This window comes from Aquarana catesbeiana, linkage group LG06 (assembly GCF_042186555.1).
Source record: "Aquarana catesbeiana isolate 2022-GZ linkage group LG06, ASM4218655v1, whole genome shotgun sequence".
NCBI lineage: Eukaryota > Metazoa > Chordata > Amphibia > Anura > Ranidae > Aquarana > Aquarana catesbeiana.
The window spans coordinates 303,172,946-303,193,352 of NC_133329.1; the positions used below are offsets into that span (position 1 = coordinate 303,172,946).

Genomic DNA, 20,407 nt, shown 5'->3' on the forward strand with positions numbered 1-20,407 from the left:
TTACAATTGATACTCCAATTGGGCAGGACTAATTTCATTGTTTATTATACCTTATTAGTATACAAGTGGTGTGTATGATGTGTATGAGTGGATGTGTAACCGCGGCTCCCACATGTTTTTAAATCACCCCCTGTGACAACGTTGTCCAATTTTAATTGGTTTGTGGTAACCGTCAGTCTTCATTGCTGATTTTTCACTTTTTTTGTATTTCAATTTGGTTTATAATTAGGTAATTAATAAAGCTGGTTTTTGTATCAACATCAGTGTTCTTTGCTGACCCTCTTTAAGAGAATCCTTTCTCTTTTGTTTTTTTACATTTTACTAAGGTTTGCAAAGTTAATGGTTTATTTAACCCTGTTTATCTGGTAAATAGTTACTATTAACCCCTTATTTTAGTTTTATTTTCTTTGTATGAACAGTCTTTGTTTTGCTATCCCTTCTTATAGACAGTACGTCGTCTTTGTGTTTTTTTTTTTTTTGCCTTTTAGAAAAGGCAATTTAATAGACCTGTGGGTTATGGTTGACGGAAATGTAAGTTGATTAAGTTTATGTGACATAATATATAGATGTCATAATAATGTCCTATTTTCACAGGAGAGCAGAAAGAATGATGAAAGGTTGGAAACAGCCTTTATTGTAAAATATAAATGCCAGTAGAGCAGGGAAGAGGTTAAAGTATATTCATTTTACTCCAGCTCCTAGTTTCATTTGTAGGTCCAGCATTCCTGCTTTTTGGTCAGGTCTTTTCAATTCCCCTACGCAAATTATGGTTTTCACTGAACCGTTTGTATTTTTGATTAACATTCACAGTCACGGCTGTAGAAAAATGAACATTCTTACTCAGCAAGACACAATTTAACCTTCAGATTGCTGTGAAATTTTGAAACATTTCAAAACTGTCTTACTATAATATATTTTCTAATTTAAGTTACTTACATTTTAAAATCTTAAATGCTTCAATCAATCTACAAGGCACAAATGTCCTGAACATAATTTTTTATTTCGGAAATGACCCACTAGGTTTGCCTTGTCTGAATAAGTTAATTTTCCATCACTTGATGCCCTTTGTCCTTGTTTACAGATCCCACCTGATGATGACTTCAGCTTACCAGATGGAAATGAGGACCTTATAAGAGCAGTGCAGACCATTGAAGAACAGGCTGAAGATCTTCAGGTTAATATAACATTGTTCATTCTCTTTTCCAGCAGTTCCCGCATGCAAGGGACAGAATGAATTCCCTTCAAGGACTTTTTTTTTTAAAGTAGAGGGCCACCCTGGAAAAAAAAATGCCACCAAAAATCCTAAAAAAAAAAAAAAAATTTGGAAAAAAATAAATTTATACTTACCTAAACCCTTGTTGCTAGGCAGTCTTCCTAATCTGCCTCTTCCTATTCTGCGGCGTGTTCTTCTCCTCGGTGAGCGGCCCCATTGTCTTTTGGGAACTGTGTGTGTTCCCAGAACACCACAGGGCCATTCACAGATCGTCGCGCCGCTCGCGCGTGCGCAGGAAGAAACTGGCAGTGAAGCCGCAAGGCTCCACTGCCTGTTTCCCTTACCTAGGATGGAGGTGCCGGGACCCAAGAGCCGAGGGACGGGTCGGCCTCGGGCGGCCGACATCGCGGGCACCCAGGACAGGTAAGTCTACTTATTTAAAGTCAGCAGCTACAGTGTTACAGTGCTGACTAAATTTTTTTTTTAGCTGGCCGGAATCCCGCTTTAAAGTAGATATAAGGTGCACAGTTGGGAGACAGGGACAAATTGTTATTACTGATTAACAGTAAATGCCTTAACAAATATTCTCATAGCAGATATAAAAAAATTAGAAAATGATTTTTGAATTTACATTGACATTTTAACCCCTTCCTGCTGCTGAGAAGGCGGAGGTGGGCATTCTGATCATGTAACCACTGTGATTAGTTGTGAGTGGTCACATGATTGGAAGCTCCCAATTGCAAGTCAGAACAGTAACTAAAATGTAATGGAAAGCTCCCAATGCACTTAGTGCGCAGTAAGCACTCTCAACACAGAAAGCCGTTCCCCGATAGACTCGTATATGCGGCTGCTCTGCGTTAAAGCCCACCCTCCCAGATGCTGTGTACAGCCTGAGGGAACTGGTTAAAGTTTTTTATATGAGATTTTAGTCATAGGCTTAACCAGGGATTTTTTTCTCAAACAATAGGTGCTGGAACTTAACCACGGCCCCACAAAACCCCTCCCCCTACACACACCCTCCAAATCACATCAAATAGTGGGTGTGTTCAGTCAAATTTCACAAAAACAGGACACGAAAAAAGGGCATTAATTACCGGGATTGCATTACATACAGAGTGCAGAGCTGTCACTTGTAAACACAGAAACCAGACTTCTGTGTTTACAAGTGATTGTGGTGAGCAGGCACCAAAGAGTGTGAGCCAGAGGTGGTGGAACTAAGTTCCACTAAGTTCCCCCTGAAAAAAAGCACTGGGCTTAACATTTCTTTCCCCCCCACCAACACCTAATCCTAGTAACCTAACATTACAGCCTTAAATTCAAATACACTGGAAAGAATCTCTCATAACGTTGTCTCTTGGAGAAAACGCTGTTCTTGGTTGCCACCGTGGTCAGTCAGCAGAGATCACCTGACAAATGCGCTGGTCATGGGACTCTGGGACTCGCTCTGGAATAGACTTTCCTCTTAATAAGATACTGTACACAAATTACATAATGTTGGCTTATGTAAAAAAAAAAAAAAAATTATAATATTACGTATAGAAAAATATATAAATAGCTGCCCACAGCTGAGAAAAAAAGCATAAATGCTTGAATGAGAGAGATAATATTTATTTTCCAAATGCATCTTACATTCTAGAAGAAAACTACCTCTATTATAATTTTGCTGTCTTATTTTGTCTATAATACCAGCTTTTGCAGACATTTAGACTGCACATCAAAGTTAAAGAAGTTTCAAATATATTACATTATGCATATGGATGCTTGTATATACATCGCTGTAAATGTTAGACGTTCTTTTCATTGTATGCGTTATGCATTTTGGGATGTAAATGATCCTTTACCAAGAGTACTTCCTATGAGCGATCTGAAGAAATTACTTCTATTGTAATGCCATGTATAATGAGCTGAATTTCATAGTAGTGCTGCATATTTCCAAATGCACTGTCATGGTCCCTGCACAACAGCAGTGCCATATGTCATCTGTATTTCAGGGAAAATGCAGTCTCCTTTTCTGCAAGGTATTTTTTATTTTTTTTTTTATGGTATGGAGGAAAACCTATAATGCACTTCTCCTGATAAGGCTGTGTTATTGGTTATATGGAAGTTTAAATATTATGCTTCCTCTATTCCAAATGACAGTTATTGCTCCTTTTAAAAGGCATTGTGGATTCATAAATTGTAGAGTCATTGAACAAATAGAAGCATAAACTTTGGTCTAGGTACATTTTAATGTATAACCTGGTATGTATGTATTGAATGTAAGTATTCAAGAACTGGTTCATGTGTTTTTTTTTTTTTTTCTGGAAAAATGCATTTTTCATAGCAAAAAGGACAATTGCATACCAATTCATATAATCCACAATACTTCTTAAGTTGACAATAAACACATGAGAGTTTTGCACTAATACATGAACTTTGTATAATGTAATCAGCTCATAAAGTATTAGGCTTGGTAAGTGGAAGTGCTAGTACAATAAATAACTATAATAAAATGCTATGGTGTTCAATGCCCCATAATCTCAGAGATACCAACTCAGAGTAAATATATTTAGAATGTGTTCACTTAAGTGACTGTACTTTTAAATAACTGTAAAATGTTCCTGTCACGGAACGTCCCACGCTCCGCTTGAGTGCTTCCGTCAGTATACCACTTCCTTGTAGTCTGGATACAGATATCAGATATTCCAACCTCTCTGAGCACAAAACAAGGCGACACTTGCTTGTTGCTAACATGAACTAACTTTATTTAGAATCAAAATTACAAGACTTTATATGCCGTTGGAACCTCCTCTAACAATACAACTGTAACCTAATTAACACGAGCTAATTATCTAATCCTTTATACAGCCTAGGTGACTACGTCTCCTAGCTCATTGACTATTCAACACACATTACCATAAACATCAACACAGGGTTAATTAGAACAAACAACAATGAGTTGAATACCCTTAGAACAGTGGTTCTCAACTCCAGTCCTCGGGACCCACCAACAGGCCAGATTTTAAGTATTACCTTGGGGAGTTGCAGACTAGAATACTGCAATCACTGAGCAGCAAGTGATATCACCTGTGATGTATTTCAGCTATCTTGCAAACCTGGCCTGTTGGAGGGCCCTGAGGACTGGAGTTGAGAACCACTGCCTTAGAACCTGTGGTAAGCCAGACTAAACTCATTTACATTAAACACATTATAGCTGACATCATTCAGGTGAGTGGAGTTGATGACATTAGCATCTTCTCACAGTATGAGTCTCAACACTATGACTCAGTCTCTATTGCTACTATGGCAAATACAGGGTCCCCAGAGTCTGTGTGTCCTGGGGGACAAGGACCCGAAGCCAAAGTAACAACACCTCAAGGGTACCCCAAATGCCAGGGCCCATAATCTGTAGGCAAGAGGCTCACATTCAGTCCCCTCCAAAAGCCTCTATCCCGGGTGAGTCTGTCACAGTTCCAAATTATAGGAATTCTAAGAATGTGTTTGTATCACACTGTACAGCATGTGTCAGGATCCGAGGGGTTAACAGGCAGCTGTGAGACAGTTTAGTCAATTTAAAAGGCTTTATTCAGCAAAAACAGAAAAATTGACATGCTTTGTCATCATAGGCTGTTCAAAAGAGCAAAACAACTCTTCTTAGGCCTCATGTACACTGCTGCTGATAAACGGACGTTTAAGAGCAGTTGGGCATATTTTTCAGCTGCTCCTGATCTCTCCTCTGTTATCTTATCAGTACATGTACACAGGGCCGTTTATAGCCGTTTTCTAGGTAGTTGAGTTTAAAAGCATTTTTTGGAACGCAAAAAAATGCGTTTAGGATGGATGTTCAGAAGCATTTGAAACGCCAAATGCTTGTAAACGCAGTAACTCGCGTTTAGCCGCGTTTCATTACAGGCGTTTTTAATTTTTGTCAATTTTTTTTAAAACCGCAAATGCAACTAAACACGGCATGTAAACGTGGCAAAATGGACGTTTTAAACATCGGTTACCATCTGTGAAGTTGAAAACGTTCAGGAGAGGTTGTAAAAATGTCTCATGTACATGAAGCGTTAGCCATATAAGACAGTCCATTTTAAACCATGTTAAAGCATTCCAGCCACAGCATTTAACATAGTACAGTCTCAGTTCAGGCAAGCTCACCCAGCAGGTTCAAGTCAGAGGCAACAGGGGTCCTTCCAGCTTCAAGCTCCTCTCAGCATTGATAGCTAAACAGCCATTCCCCTAAGCCTCCCTGATCATGGGGGCCTAATAAGCAGGCCTGAAAGGGAATTGCTTGCCCTGTTTAACCCTTCCCAGGGTGACACTCCACACATCTCCCCCCCCCCCCAGCCCCAGGCCTGTTCCTGTGGCCTATACCACAATGGCCATAGGAACATTGGAACACAGGCCTGTTCCAATTTATACCAAGAAGGCCATAGGTCTATCAAAGGGCATCCTTTTTCCAATGCATGCTCCCATGTCTATGCCCCCTTCCTACTCTGAATCAACAGCATCTCTAGAACAGATTGCTGCTGTAAACCTATCATAGTTATTTCTATTAGGTGATAAACGTCCTAGTACTCCTCTGTGAGGAGTGTTTGCACTAATTCAGCCCAGCGGTTTCTGGGCTACCTTTTAATTGATGTCATGTTTCCAAACTCAGCCAAATAGTCCTCAATGTGGTCGTTAAGTAGCATCAGTGGTAAAAAGTCACCAGCACAGATTCTACCCTCATTGCCACTGAGAACAGCACCAACCTTTTCTACTATCTCAGAGGGTTCCTGTCCCTCCGTGAGACACCTGCTCTCCACAGTAGGCCCAACCACCAGCACTTTATCCCCAGGTTTAGACTCTCGGACCCTGGCGGACCGGATGGCAATCCCCCTCTTAGTCTTCGTTAATGGTTTGTGCCCATGTTTAAACACTTTGCGACTCTTGGCTATCCTGTAGCGTACAGTATGATTCGCAGCAATTCAAGGGGAGCGCATCTCTTCCCCAGGATGCTGTGGCTCACCACGCAATGGTGTGACCTGTTCCCCGGCGGGGATCAAAGTGGAGTCCTTCCTTTGAGCACCAAGAAAATCATCTCGGGAGCCCCCAAGATATGACAAGTCAGGCATAGAGGGCGAATTCTCCACCTCCAATCCTGCAACCACCTCCAGGGGATCTAGGTCAGCTCCTGCAGGTTCACATATCGGACACATTTCTTTACTGTTTACCTCCTGCAACTCAGTATTAAACACTTCACATGGGGGTCTCTCCTTTTTAGGGAAGGCCCCTGAACCTTTGAACTTTTGTTAACACAAGTCCCAAAATAGGGGGCAATCTTGCCCAAATAGCACTCCATGAGATAACGCCGGGCTCACCCTAACTCTCAGTGTAGCAGTTCCTGCTGTTGTGGACAGGGTTACATGGGCCATTGGATAGTCCTTGACAACCCCATGTACAGAGACCACTCCAATTTTGATGGAGCTTCCTAGGCAGCCCCTGTAGAAAACTGTAGAAAAGTGGGTGTCACTTAGTGGGTGAGTGGGTGTCTTTTCCTCAGGTTTTAGCCAGTCCTAGAACAAATGCATCAGGTGGTACAGCTGCGCACGGGCAGGCTTAGCCTTGTCAAAGCGCCAACCATGGACTCAGTTCACCCTTAAAGAAACAGTCATTTCCAGCCTTGCTAGGATTTCTGCTTTCAGCAGCTTATAGTCCCATGCTGATTCAGGGGCCAAGTTACAGTATGCCTGTTGGATCTTTTTTTTATTTTTATTTTTTTGGCATATTTTAAATTGTCTTACTGTCTGCTTTTCAGTTTAGCGGTCACATCACATTCAGGACCAGAATAAGGTGTTATATGGAGCTTTTGACCCTTTAGCGCAGGTTAGCATCTATGGTAAACTCTCCACTTTTTTTTTTCTGTATGGTAAGAATAACATTTTTGCAGATTGTCTGGTTGTACAGTGAGCGTTAGACTAATGTGGGACAGGCAGCCAGTTCAAGCCTTGCTGCAGAGTGTTTTTATGGGATTATAAATCCTACATGGAGATGCATCCAAACACATTTTGTGTTTGTGCATTTGCACTGAAGCAGATGCTCTTATTTCAAGGACGCCTCGCCTGTGAGGGGATGCTTTAACAGAGCAAGAAAAAAAAAGAGCAGTACATGCTGACCAAGCATTGTGGTGAAATTTGATGACTAGGCAAATATACAACAGAGTAGGAGAACTAAATATTCATGATAACCCCTTGTATGGTATTATATCTTCCTTTTGTCAGTATAGGATAACATTTATGAGGTGATCAATAATGTTATTTGTCTAAGGAAGCAGAAACCGCTCAATTAAAGCAATGTATGTTTACAGGATTTATCGCAAGAACAAAGTTTAAATATATCTCCCACCAAAAACCAGATATATTAGAGGTTCAAATGAAACAGCTTATTAAGCTCCAGTTATTAATAATAACATTTGTACCTCATATTGTATGTCACCATAAGACATTCATCTTCAAAGGGTCACACACACTCCCTTGATCCATTCATCTCTCCTGTTCTGTATGGTTGTCTATTATATCTTTTGGTGCCTGCAGGTAAGGGGCATTAACGTCTAGACATTTGGTGTTGTTACCAATTGAAGCCATTGAGGTACATATTGCTAGATTAGCGAAAATATTGATTGATAAACATTTGCGCAAATATTGCGATGCCTTAAAAATCAGTAGCACTCTCTTTTTACTCTACTGGCCATGTGCTTTCAGAAAATTTATGGTTTGGAGGGTCTTTTACAAGTTCTGAAAGCTGTAAGTGAAAAATGAAAACCTCCAGATTTTTAGAGAATTTTTTTGGGTACATTCAATTTTCACCATTTTGTAAAAAGGCATAATTTAAAATTTACAAATTTTGTTGTTTATTAACTACATACGGGTTAAGCTTTTATATGTAGTAGGGATTTAACTAGAATTTTGTAAAATTAGCTGTGTTTTTATCTGCGAATAATGGTTTTAGTGTATTTTTTGCAAATAATATATTGGTTTAATAAACATTTGCGCAAATACCCTGGGGTCTAAAAAAATCAGTAGCACCTTCTTTTTGTTCTAGAGATCATATGCTTTAAGAAAATATATGGTTTTGGGGGTCTTTCACAAATTCTGAAAGCTGTAAGGGAAAAATGAAAGCCTTCAGATTTTTAGAGAAATTTGGTTATTTACATTTTTGCGTACGTTCAATTTTCACCATTTTGCAAAAAGGCACAATGTAAAAGTTACAAATATTTGTTTATTAACTCAATACAGGTTAAGCTTTTTATATTTAGTAGGCATTTTGTAAAATTTGCTGTCTATGTATCTGCTAATCATGATTTTAGTGGATTTTTGTTAAAAATATTGTTTTGATAAACATTAGCGCAAATATCGTGGGACCTTAGAAATCAGTAGCACCTTCTTTCTATTCTACTGGTTATGTGCTTTCAGAAAATTTATAGTTTGGGGGGGGTCTTTCAAACTTTGAAAGCTATAAGTGAAAAATAAAAAAACAAAGGAAAAATTGCAACAATGGTCTGGCCACCTGACGGTAAAAATGGAGCACAGGGCCTGGCAGCGAAATGGCTAAAGGAGAAGTTTTTTTTTTTTTTTTTTTTTAAAACAAAACAAAAACAAACATACATACTCGCCTCTATGCTGCAGCTGTCTGTTTCAGCCGAGAGCCAGAGCCAGCTGTCAATTAGGCAGCTTAGTGGATCCTGACTATATAGTTGAGATCCCTTAAGAGGCTGGAGCTGCTCTGAAATATCAGCTGAAGCCATTAGCTGACTCTGGGTCACAGGAGAACAAAACTAAGGTCACCATAAGACCGTATGGCCAAAAAAGCTTTGGCCTTACTTCTCTAATAATTCACGTATATCAGGTGAGTTGGTAATAGAGTGTGAGGGCAACAGTTTGTGGATTGAGTGTATGAGGTTAACATACAGAGTGCTAGAGATCTATATAGAGCTTTCAATTGTTTGTTCCAAAGGGAAAGGTCATAAACCATATCTTGTCACCCAAGACAAATTCTGTTGTAACCTTGAAATAAGAGAATATGTCACAGTGGGTATACTATAGTAAGGGTCATGTTTAGGGCATGATAGAAAGCCAGAGCAAAAAAAGTAAGATTATGACCATGAAGCAAAGGTACATTTGTATAAGTTGGTTAGAATGTGAAGCCATATGAACAACTAAAACGTGGACCTAAAGATCGGGAAAACAAGAACTAAGGGAAAATGGAAACGATGATAAATTGTAGTATTTTGGCAAACATAATTCAGAAGATGATTCTGATTTATAAAAACAAACACAAAAGGTAAAAGTGGTTATTTTATGAAAAAAAAATGGATTGGTTTCTAGGTGCAGCAGCTTCAGTTTTCTCCTTCTTGTATAAATTAGCCACGTTTTAAAGTCAACATAGAGAAAAAGTTAGTGAGAAGAGTAAGGTGAACATTTTTAAGAAAAGGGTTTACGTAATAGAAGGAAAATATGACCTAAAACAGAGATTACAGCTGATTAATCTCTAACTTTCTCACACCTTCCACACATTCTTATGTAAATGTGTCATAAAACATACTTTTTAAACTTTTTGTATCTTTAAGCTGCCGTTTCATAAAGTGAGATAATTTACAGTATATTCATGCCAGAAATGATAAAGAACTATACAAAACAACCCCTTTACTCCAGCTATTTGTTTCCAAATACATAAATGGACTGTTTTTTAACATTTAGGTACATGGACATAAAATTGCAAATGCATGTGAAACCACTCTAGCGCATCACATTTTTGTAAATATTTTATTATATCTTTTCACGTGACAACACTGAAGAAATGACACTTTGCCACAATGTACAGCTTGTATAACAGAGTAAATTTGCTGTCCCCTCAAAATAACTCAACACACAGCCATTAATGTCTAAACTGCTGGCAATAAAAGTGAGTACACCCTTAAGTGAAAATATCCAAATTGAGCCTAAAGTGTCAATATTTTGTGTGGCCAACTTTTTTTTGCAGCACCGCCTTAACCCTCTTGGGCATCGAGTTCACCAGAGCTTCACAGGTTGCCACTGGAGTCCTTTTCCACTCCTCCATGATGACATCACGGAGCTAGTGGATGTTAGAGACCTTGCGCTCCTCCACCTTTTGTTTAAGGATGCCCCACAGATGCTCAATAGGGTTTAGGTCTGGAGACATGCTTGGCCAGTCCATCACCTTTACCTTCAGCTTCTTTAGCAAGGCAGTGGACGTCTTGGAGGTGTGTTTGGGGTCATTATCATGTTGGAATACTGCCCTGCGGCCCAGTCTCCGAAGGGAGGGGATCATGCTCTGTTTCAGTATGTCACAGTACATGTTGGCATTCATGGTTTCCTCAATGAACTGTAGCTCCCCAGTGCCGAAAGCACTCATGCAGCCCCAGACCATGACACTTCCAGACCATGTCTTTGTACTCCTCACTTGATTGCTGCGACACACGCTTGACATCATCTAAACCAAATAAGTTTGTCTTGGTCTCATCAGTCCTCAGGACATAGTTCCAGTAATCCATGTCCTTAGTCTGCTTGTCTTCAGCAAACTGTTTGTGGGCTTTCTTGTGCATCATCGTTAGAGGCTTCCTTTTAGGACGACAGCCACACAGGCCAATTTGATGCAGTGTGCGGCATATGATCTGAGCACTGACAGGCTGACCTCCCCACCCCTTCAACCTCTGCAGCAATGCTGGCAGCACTTATACGTCTATTTCCCAAAGACAACCTCTGGATATGACGTTGAGAACGTGCACTCAACTCCTTTGGTCGACCATGACGAGGCCTGTTCTGAGTGGAACCTGTCCTGTTAAACCGCTGAACGGTCTTGGCCACCGTGCTACAACTCTGTTTCAGAGTCTTGGCAATCTTCTTATAGCCTAGGTCAGCTTTTTATGTAGAGCAACAAATCTTTTTTTCAGATCCTCAAGTTCTTTGCCATATTTTGAGGGCACAGCAAATTTACACTGTTATACAAGCTGTACACTCACTCCTTTACATTGTAGCAAAGTGTAATTTTCTCAGTGCTGTTGCTTGAAAAGATATAATAAAATATTTACAAAAATGTGAGGGGTGTACTCACTTTTGTGAGATACTGTATGTGTGTGTGTGATAGAGATAAGATATATACTGTATATATAATTATCTCTATCTCTATATATTATCCCTATTACACACACACAGTATTACTTATGAGTACACATGCTGCCTCTATTTTTTTATGGTGCCTCTCTGCTGCCTGTGCCCCCACCTAAAAATTCCTTCCAGGGTCAGCTCGCAGTATAGTCCTAGTGCTCATGCACAAGAAGAAATGTATTGAACCATGCTGCTCATCTCGTACATGCACTGTGTGTCATTACATATTTATTTTTAAAAAGCAAAACAAAAAAAACCCAGATGAATGTAATATTGTATGGTGCATGCACTAGATGGGGGCATATACCCTCCCTCTAACAATGCACACTGAACTTCATTGATTTATATTCTCTTTTAGACAATTGGTGCTAACTGCCAATGAGGAGTGTTTTGATACATGAAACGTGTCGGGCTTACGATATGCACCAAACTGTCAATTCCTTTATAAGGTTTCACACATCCGTATGGTTTTACTCAGAAGTCCTGTGATCATGTGCATTCTAGATTGGTTTCATCACCCGTTGAGGATCATTTACCCTGCACCACCTGGGGGCTTTTACTTTGTTCACAATGTATCAATCATGGTGTTTATACTATGTGACTGTTATTCCATATTTGGGTATTTATCAAGTTGCCTTTACCAATAGAATGATTTTGTATAATTGTGACTGATCCTTTGGCCTCACTTACCCACCTCGTTCAAAGTCCCAACAACCCCCTTTTTCCATGTATACATAGGGATGGAGACTTCTGTCTCATTTAAAGTCCCAAGCCTTTTCTTTTAACCTATATGGGCGACATGCCCATACTGTATGCTTATCGGCATTCAGAGATTCGTACTGATTTGAGTTTTAGTAAAGGAGGGGAGGGTCTGCATTAATTGCTCCTTTTTGTCTAGGGCACCATTAAAACGGTTTTACTTACTTTATCCCTTACTACCCGAGCAGCCAGCACTCTCCTCTTCCCTCTGTTGCTCCAAGTTGTGGGTGGGCCCTCAGCATTCTCACAACTCAGGACTTCTGGTCTGTATGTATGTATGTATGTGTGTGTATGTGTAATTAATATAAATATATATATATAAATATATACGCACCCTTGCCTCTCTCTGATCACAACCTTATCCGTTTCACACTCTCCTTGTCTCCTATATCCCATGCTGCCAACCCACAAACCACTACCTGCAGGAACCTTCGCAACCTCAAACCTTCCCTTCTTCACTCTGCTACTGATGGCCTTTATGACAAAATCGCACCCCTGTCCTGCCCAGACCTAACCACTTCCATCTACAACACGACGTTGTCGTCCTCCCTAGACGTACTTGCTCCTCTTTCTACACGCAGAACCAGACCCCATCTGCCACAACCCTGGCAAACAGACGACACCAGAAGTCTCAAGAGACACAGCCGTGCTCTTGAGCAAGCATGGCGTAAATCTAAATCCCTGCAAGATTTTACCCTCTACAAATCTGCTCTTCTCAAATACAACTCCTGCCTCCACACTGCTAAACAAACCTATTACAACACTCTTATCAAAACCCTCTCATCCAAACCTCGTCAACTCTTTTCTACCCTTAATTCCTTACTTCACCCCCCACTGCCCCCACCCACCAACTTGCTTACCGCTCAACATATTGCCAACCACTTCAATAGCAAAATCAACACAATTCGCAAGGAGATATCCAGCATTCAAATTCCTCCCCTAACCAACATATCAGGTCCAACACCACACTCAATACTCTCCTCCTTTTGCCCAGTTACCACAGAAGAAGTTGATAAACGCCTCTCCATGGCCCACCTCACTACATGTCCCCTGGACCCTGTCCCCTCTCAATTACTGCGACCACCTTCCCACTCTATCCTCAACTCCCTAACCCACATCTTCAACCTCTCCCTCTCCTCCGGCACCTTTCCTTCCCCACTCAAACATGCACTGGTTACCCCCATACTCAAAAAACCCTCACTAGACCCCACCTGTTTGAATAACTTAAGACCTATCTCCCTGCTCCCGTTTGCCTCCAAGCTCATCGAACGCCTTATTCATGACCAAATGAGTCGCTACCTCACGGACAACAACCTTCTCGACCCCCCCTACATTCTGGCTTCCGCCCACAGCATTCTACTGAAACCGCCCTACTAAAACTCACCAATGACCTAATAACTGCCGAAACCAATGGCCACTACTCCATACTCATACTTTTAGACCTCTCTGCTGCCTTTGACACAGTTGACCACCTGCTGCTCCTCAGCAAATTACACTCCCTTGGCCTCCGTGATTCTGCATTATCCTGGTTCTCCTCCTACCTATCTCAGCGCACTTTCAGTGTCACTTACAACTCCATCTCCTCCGCTCCTCTTCCTCTTTCTGTTGGGGTACCCTAAGGCTCCATCCTTGGGCCTCTCCTTTTCTCACTCTATACCTCTTTCCTGGGCCAGTTGATAACCTCCCATGGCTTCCAATACCACCTGTATGCTGATGACACACAGATCTATCTCTCCACTCCTCAACTCACCCCCTCTATCTCCTCACGGATCTCAAACTTGCTGAATGACATATCGGTATGAATGTCACACCACTTCCTCAAACTTAATCTTTTTAAAACTGAGCTTGTTATATTTCCTCCTTCACGGTCCCCCTCCTGTGACTTCACCATTAATTTCAACAACACAACCATTGGTCCCTCCACACATGCCAGGGTCCTGGGTGTAATCCTTGACTCTGATCTCTCCTTCAGCCCCCATGTCCAATCACTGGCTAAATTCTGCTGCCTTAACCTCCGCAACATCTCCAGAATTCGACCCTTCCTGACTAATGACACCACAAAGCAACTTATTCACTCCTTGATTCCCGCCTCGACTACTGCAACTCTCTCCTTAATGGCCTACCCTTAAGCAGGCTATCCCCCTTCAGTCTATTATGAATGCTGCTGCTAGACTAATACACCTCACTAATCGATCCATGACTGCTGCTCCTCTCTGCCAATCCCTTCACTGGCTTCCCCTACCCCACCGTGTAAAATTCAAAATGCTAACCATAACATACAAGGCCATTCACAACATCGCCCCCATCTACATCACCAACCTCATCTGCAGATATCGCCCAAATCGTCCCCTCCGCTCCTCCCAGGACTTCCTGCTCTCTAGCTCCCTTGTTACCTTCTCCCATGCTCGCCTTCAGGACTTCTCCAGAGCCTCTCCCATCCTCTGAAATTCCCTGCCCCAGTATGTCCGATCAGCCCCTACCCTGTCCACCTTTAGGAGATCCCTGAAAACTCATTTATTCAGGGAACCCATTCCCACACCCACATAACTGTGCCTGAGCCACCCCCATCAAATCATTCTTTGCAGCTATTACCTTTTGTACCACCACCCCCTCCCTTTAGAATGTAAGCTCTACGAGCAGGGCCCTGCTGTACCTTTTGTATTGAACTGTACTGTAATTGTGTTGTCCCCCTTATACATTGTAAAGCGCTGCTTTTATATATATATATATTACACACACACACCGAGGATGGAAAGTATTCAGACCCCCTTCTGGTCCATATGTATGTATATATATATATATATGTGTGTGTGTGTGTATGTATGTGTAATTAATATAAATACACACACACACACACGGGATGGAAAGTATTCAGACCCCCTTAAATGTTTCACTTTTTGTTATATTGCAGCCATTTGCTAAAATCATTTGTTCATTTTTTTTCCTCATTAATGTACACACAGCACCCCATATTGACAGGAAAACACAGAATTGTTGACATTTTTGCAGATTTATTAAAAAAGAAAAACTGAAATATCACATGGTCCTAAGTATTCAGACCCTTTGCTCAGTATTTAGTAGAAGCACCCTTTTGATCTAATACAGCCATGAGTTTTTTTGGGGAAAGATGCAACAAGTTTTTCGACTTGTCCAATACAGTCCCAACAGTGAAGCATGGTGGTGGCAGCATCATGCTGTGGGGGTGTTTTTCAGCTGCAGGGACAGGACGACTGGTTGCAATCCAGGGAAAGATGAATGTGGTCAAGTACAGGGATATCCTGGATGAAAACCTTCTCCAGAGTGCTCAGGACCTCAGACTGGGCCGAAGGTTTACCTTCCAACAAGACAATGATCCTAAGCACACAGCTAAAACAACGAAGGAGTGGCTTCACAAAAACTCCGTGACTGTTCTTGAATGGCCCAGCCAGAGCCCTGACTTAAACCCAATTGAGCATCTCTGGAGAGACCTAAAAATGGCTGTCCACCAACGTTTACCATCCAACCTGACAGAAATGGAGAGGATCTGCAAGGAGGAATGGCAGAGGATCCCCAAATCCAGGTGTGAAAAACTTGTTACATCTTTCCCAAAAAGACTCATGGCTGTATTAGATCAAAAGGGTGCTTCTACTAAATACTGAGCAAAGGGTCTGAATACTTGGGACCATGTGATATTTCAGTTTTTCTTTTTTAATAAATCTGCAAAAATGTCAACAATTCTGTTTTTCTGTCAATATGGGGTGCTGTGTGTACATTGAGGAAAAAAAAATGAACTTAAATGATTTTAGCAAATGGCTGCAATATAACAAAGAGTGAAAAATTTAAGGGGGTCTGAATACTTTCCGTCCCCACTGTATATATATTGTGTATATTCTATCTCTCTCTAATATAGCCTTGTATATGAGGTCAGAGTGCCTGCAACTGACATACCACAAAAAAAAGCAGCTTTGTGGGACCGGTTGCACAAAGAGGAGGAAGCCTATGGGAGTGAGGGATAAAGTATGTAAAACTGCTATTTAATGGTACACTAGAAAGAAAAAGAAGCATTTAACCCTTGCAGTTTGGAGAAGCCCCACTGCAAGGCTAAGTTTGTTTCTTCCCACAGTTCAGCAACACCTCAGAAGCCCAACATTTCTCTGGGCATCAGCAGATCCCAGTGTGTATCTACCAAATCCAACAAAGCAAAAAAAATTGGAAGCCACCCGGATCAATTTATAACTAGCAAAAAGGTGGTGTGGATGGGAGGGGCAATACCATGAATAATACACATGGCTAAAGTTGGTGTAAAAAGGACCATTGCAGCCAAAATTTGGTTTGAGATGATGCACATAATCATATAGGCTAGCCTGGCAGCAGCACTGACTAGTGAGGTAGCCACCTGATTTAGCACCACATACCTCTGTATATATTTGGCCTACATGTATGACCTTTTTCTGGAATGTGCAGGACCTTTAGCGTCAGTGTCGATGGGCTTTGGGCTTGTGTCAATGGAATGTTTGACATAATTTTGATATGCTTCTAAAATCATTCAGAACATTAAGACCCCATTCACACAGGGACGACTTGTCAGGCGACCTAGTCGCCTGACAAGTCGCCTCCCGTTCTGTACTATGGAGCCGTTCTAAGGGGAGCGACGCAAGTCGTTTTGCAAGTCGCCCGGGCATTCGTTTGCAGGTCGCCTCGCTGAGGCGACCTGCAAGTCGTGTTGCCCCTGTGTGAATGGGGTCTAAGGAAAGATGCATTTGACCAGCAGTTGATTCCCTTCTGACTTGCATTTGTCTTGCTTCAAGCTCGTTTTTGAATTTCCATAGAGTTGTATAGAAGGCAAAACCCATCTTATAGGAGCAAAAGCCCACTGACACAGGCCCTTAATGAAAATTTGACAATTATTTTTGAGGATTTCCTCTGTGTGAATAGATCACCCATGGCAACCATCAATATTTAAAAAGTAAGAGGGACAGGAAAGGTATAGTTTAGTAAAGAAAAAAAAAAGGGCAGGGAGAGTTCATAAAATAGTTATTTTATTCAATGTAATTAAGACCATGCCATTCATATGTATAAAATAAGGAAAGAAAATGAATTTGACTTGATGCTTGACACACCCCAAAACATGTTCCTACCCAAAACTGAGCCTATAAAAACAGGTACAACTCTAGAAGTCATGCTACATCCAAATATTTAGGAAGCTTGAAATGGGGTTATCAAACCAAGATGTTTACAAAGCATGTTGTTTTTATATTGTCAGATATGTAAAGACTCCTAGTTTAATATAGGCAGTTAAATACTAAAAGGTATTTTGTGCCTGACTGCTGCTCTAATTACACTAAAGAGTTTTTTAGTTCTTTATTTTATTAGCGGCAGTTACCAGATTTAGAGCTAATTTATGAGAGTTAAAAATCTGCTTGCAAATTGGGAGCAAGAGGGTGACTGGTTGATTAAGTATTCAGGATATCATTAAGTATGCTAACAGGATGATCCCTATAAATACCGAAAATTAGGCCATTAGTCGTCTCTTCTGATAATGAAATAACAATTCTGAGAACGAAAGCGTTAGATTTTGCATATAAGGAATGCATAAAAGATACAATCTCAAAAATGTGTGAAAATACATATAAAGCACACTGCTGGTCTGTCTGTTTTTTATATTGTTTTTCTTTGCACTGCTGGAGTATAACAGGTCCACCCCCACCATGTAAAACCCTTAGATGGCTGGTATGTTGTTAACCTGGTGTTCAGGAAACACCCAAGCCCAAGTGTAGGATTCTGTAAGGCAAATATTCCCCTTCACTAATCAAGGTCAGCATGCAGTAGTCGCACACAGAGGCCTTCTGAAACCCCTGTAACCGGGCAATGAAATTTTTTAAATAAAATTTAAAATCCAATGATAAATTGGGTGCCCTTATCTGGCTCGGCACTGTTCTTGTTCAAAGTTGATCTTAAATGGTACAGTAAACAATAACGTGTGATTATTCACATCAATCAAATATGGTTCTAGCCATCACTAGTTTAGATTAGAATAGTAAAAAGTACTTTATAAGGTTATTGAACGTAAAAAAGAGAATACCCCATTTAAAAGTGATATACAAGTCTATACCTGTGCTTTGGTTAGCCTCTTGTTTAGTGTTATTAACCATATAAGGCCTATGAAAGACCCCAATCAAATTGTATTGCTTGCAAAAACTGCATGGAAAACTGACCACCAATACCATTAGGATGAAGTTGAATCACTGTTTTTTATTTTCCATTCTGGTCTGTCAAAATGCTTTAAATGGAGCAGTTAGTTAATAACATGGCCTTGTTACTCTTAAATGTCATATCCTGCATGACAGGATCATGGAGCATTGACTCCTGTTTACCCATTCAGTTGTTTGTTTGTTTTTTTTATTCTAAATTGGTAGATGCAACAGGCAAAATATATGTGTCGCATATTGGTTATAACTAAACCCATTGATTTAACAGCTTCCCAAAACCGTTACATTTAAGTCATGCTGTAAATGATAACAGTCACAGTTGCATTTGCTCTGAACTGAACTGCACTGTCATCCATCAAACGGTGGTGTCATAACTGATCATATGCAGCACCATGCCAACTACAGATCAGAGAGCTTCCTTGGCTGTAGAGGATAGGAGGGTGCAAAATGTTCACTTTGTATAGGAAAAAAACATATAAAAGTGAACCTACACCGGAACAACCCCCCCCCCGGTCCCCACTGCACTTACAATACCTCTAGGGTTGCCAAGCTGTGAGCACCCACACAGCTGCTCCAGCAGTCCAGGGATTCAAAATCCCCTTTCTTATGTCTCTTTTCCATCGACCGTTCCAGAATGGACCAGATGAATACTGATTAGTCAGTGCTGTCACATTAACTGGAAGCACAAACAGAAAAGGGGGAGAAAAGTGTGTTTGTGCTTTTTTTTTTTTTAAATTCCTGGACTGCTGGAGCGGCTGCAGGGTGCCAAGAGCTCGGCAGCCCTGGGGTTATGTATAGTGGGGGCTGGGAGGGGAAAGGGGAGGCTGGCTGTTCGGTGTTAATGTTTACATTTTATCTGTAACATGAATTAACCCTTTAAGCTCATAAGGATTATTTCACAAAGCTTAAAAAAAACTGGATATCAATTTACTTTTTTTTTTTTTTAAATGGCAGTTTTTTCAGTCTGATGTTTTGAGATTTGAAAATTACAGTCACATGGCTTAATACGGTCTGCTTTACTGTGCTATTTGGCTTCATGACATTCGAGTGACAGTTCATCTGATCAGCTTGCAATTCTGCAGACTCCGTGCCACTGTGCCATCTCCTTTCTGCTTCTTGGACTTCCAGTGTATATGACCACGTTGGTGTCATCTTCTTTTGAGCTCACTTCCCTTTTTGTAAGCTCATTAAAGTTTCTCCCACTTGTCGGTTCATAGAGCAGGAACTCCCACTGCAAGCCTTTATATGAACTTTCAGCTGGAGTGTGGCAACTCAGTATGAAGACAAGTTTCAAATAGGATCACTAGATACAAATATGTAAAAATGTAACTAAATCTATAAAATATTATTAACGCTGTTTCTGTCTTGTACTTGTATTTGTACATTATCATTCTTTAATAATTTGAGTTTTTTTCCCCTCTTTTGTAGTCACAAAGATCTCCTGTCTCTTCTCAGCGAGCTGCATCTCACAAACCTGAAGTGGTGGACGATTTTCTGCGCAATTTTCTGATTAAAATGGGGATGATGAAAACCTTGGAGTGCTTTCAAACAGAATGGTAGATTTTCTTGTGCCTAAAGTCGCAACATCTGAGGATACTAAAAGCTATCAAAATTGGCTAAGGCCTACCATTTCATCTTTGTTATTATTGCAATAGGGTTAAGAAAATAATAGAAAAATCAGTAATTTTGCTCAGATAAAAATGATGTCTTACATACTTTTATCCTCATTCTCAACTAAAAAAATGTAGACCCTAGTTGCAGAAGAACTGTTGCCTAGTTATAAAGCAGGGTATTGGATTTAAGAAAACAAAATCAGTCAGTTTATTGCCTTTCCTTGCAGCTCTTTATAAGTTGCTAATCATTAACCCAGCAGTCTCAGGTGTCACCACTTCCAGTACATCTTGCTTTTTGGCAGACCTGCTTACTTAACGCACACTTGTGCTGAGGGATCGCTCTCCTTCTAAAATGCTAGGTGCCTGGCTATCATCAGATTTTATTGGCATCAGTACTTTCCAAGTCCCTGACCTGAAACATGTAATGCAACATACTAATGAATTATCATTTTACTGGTTGTATGCGTGTATATATGTATATAGAAGCTG

General features: G+C 40.7%; 1 protein-coding gene across 1 annotated transcript in view; it reads left to right on the plus strand.

Moving 5' to 3' along the window:
• Positions 1–20,407, plus strand: part of SPAG16 (sperm associated antigen 16) — a 1,492,162-nt gene that overhangs the window by 61,706 nt on the left and 1,410,049 nt on the right. The window contains exons 3-4 of the mRNA XM_073633573.1: positions 1,082–1,174; positions 19,734–19,861. Coding sequence (XP_073489674.1) covers positions 1,082–1,174; positions 19,734–19,861 — 221 coding nt within the window. The remainder of the gene's footprint in view (positions 1–1,081; positions 1,175–19,733; positions 19,862–20,407) is intronic.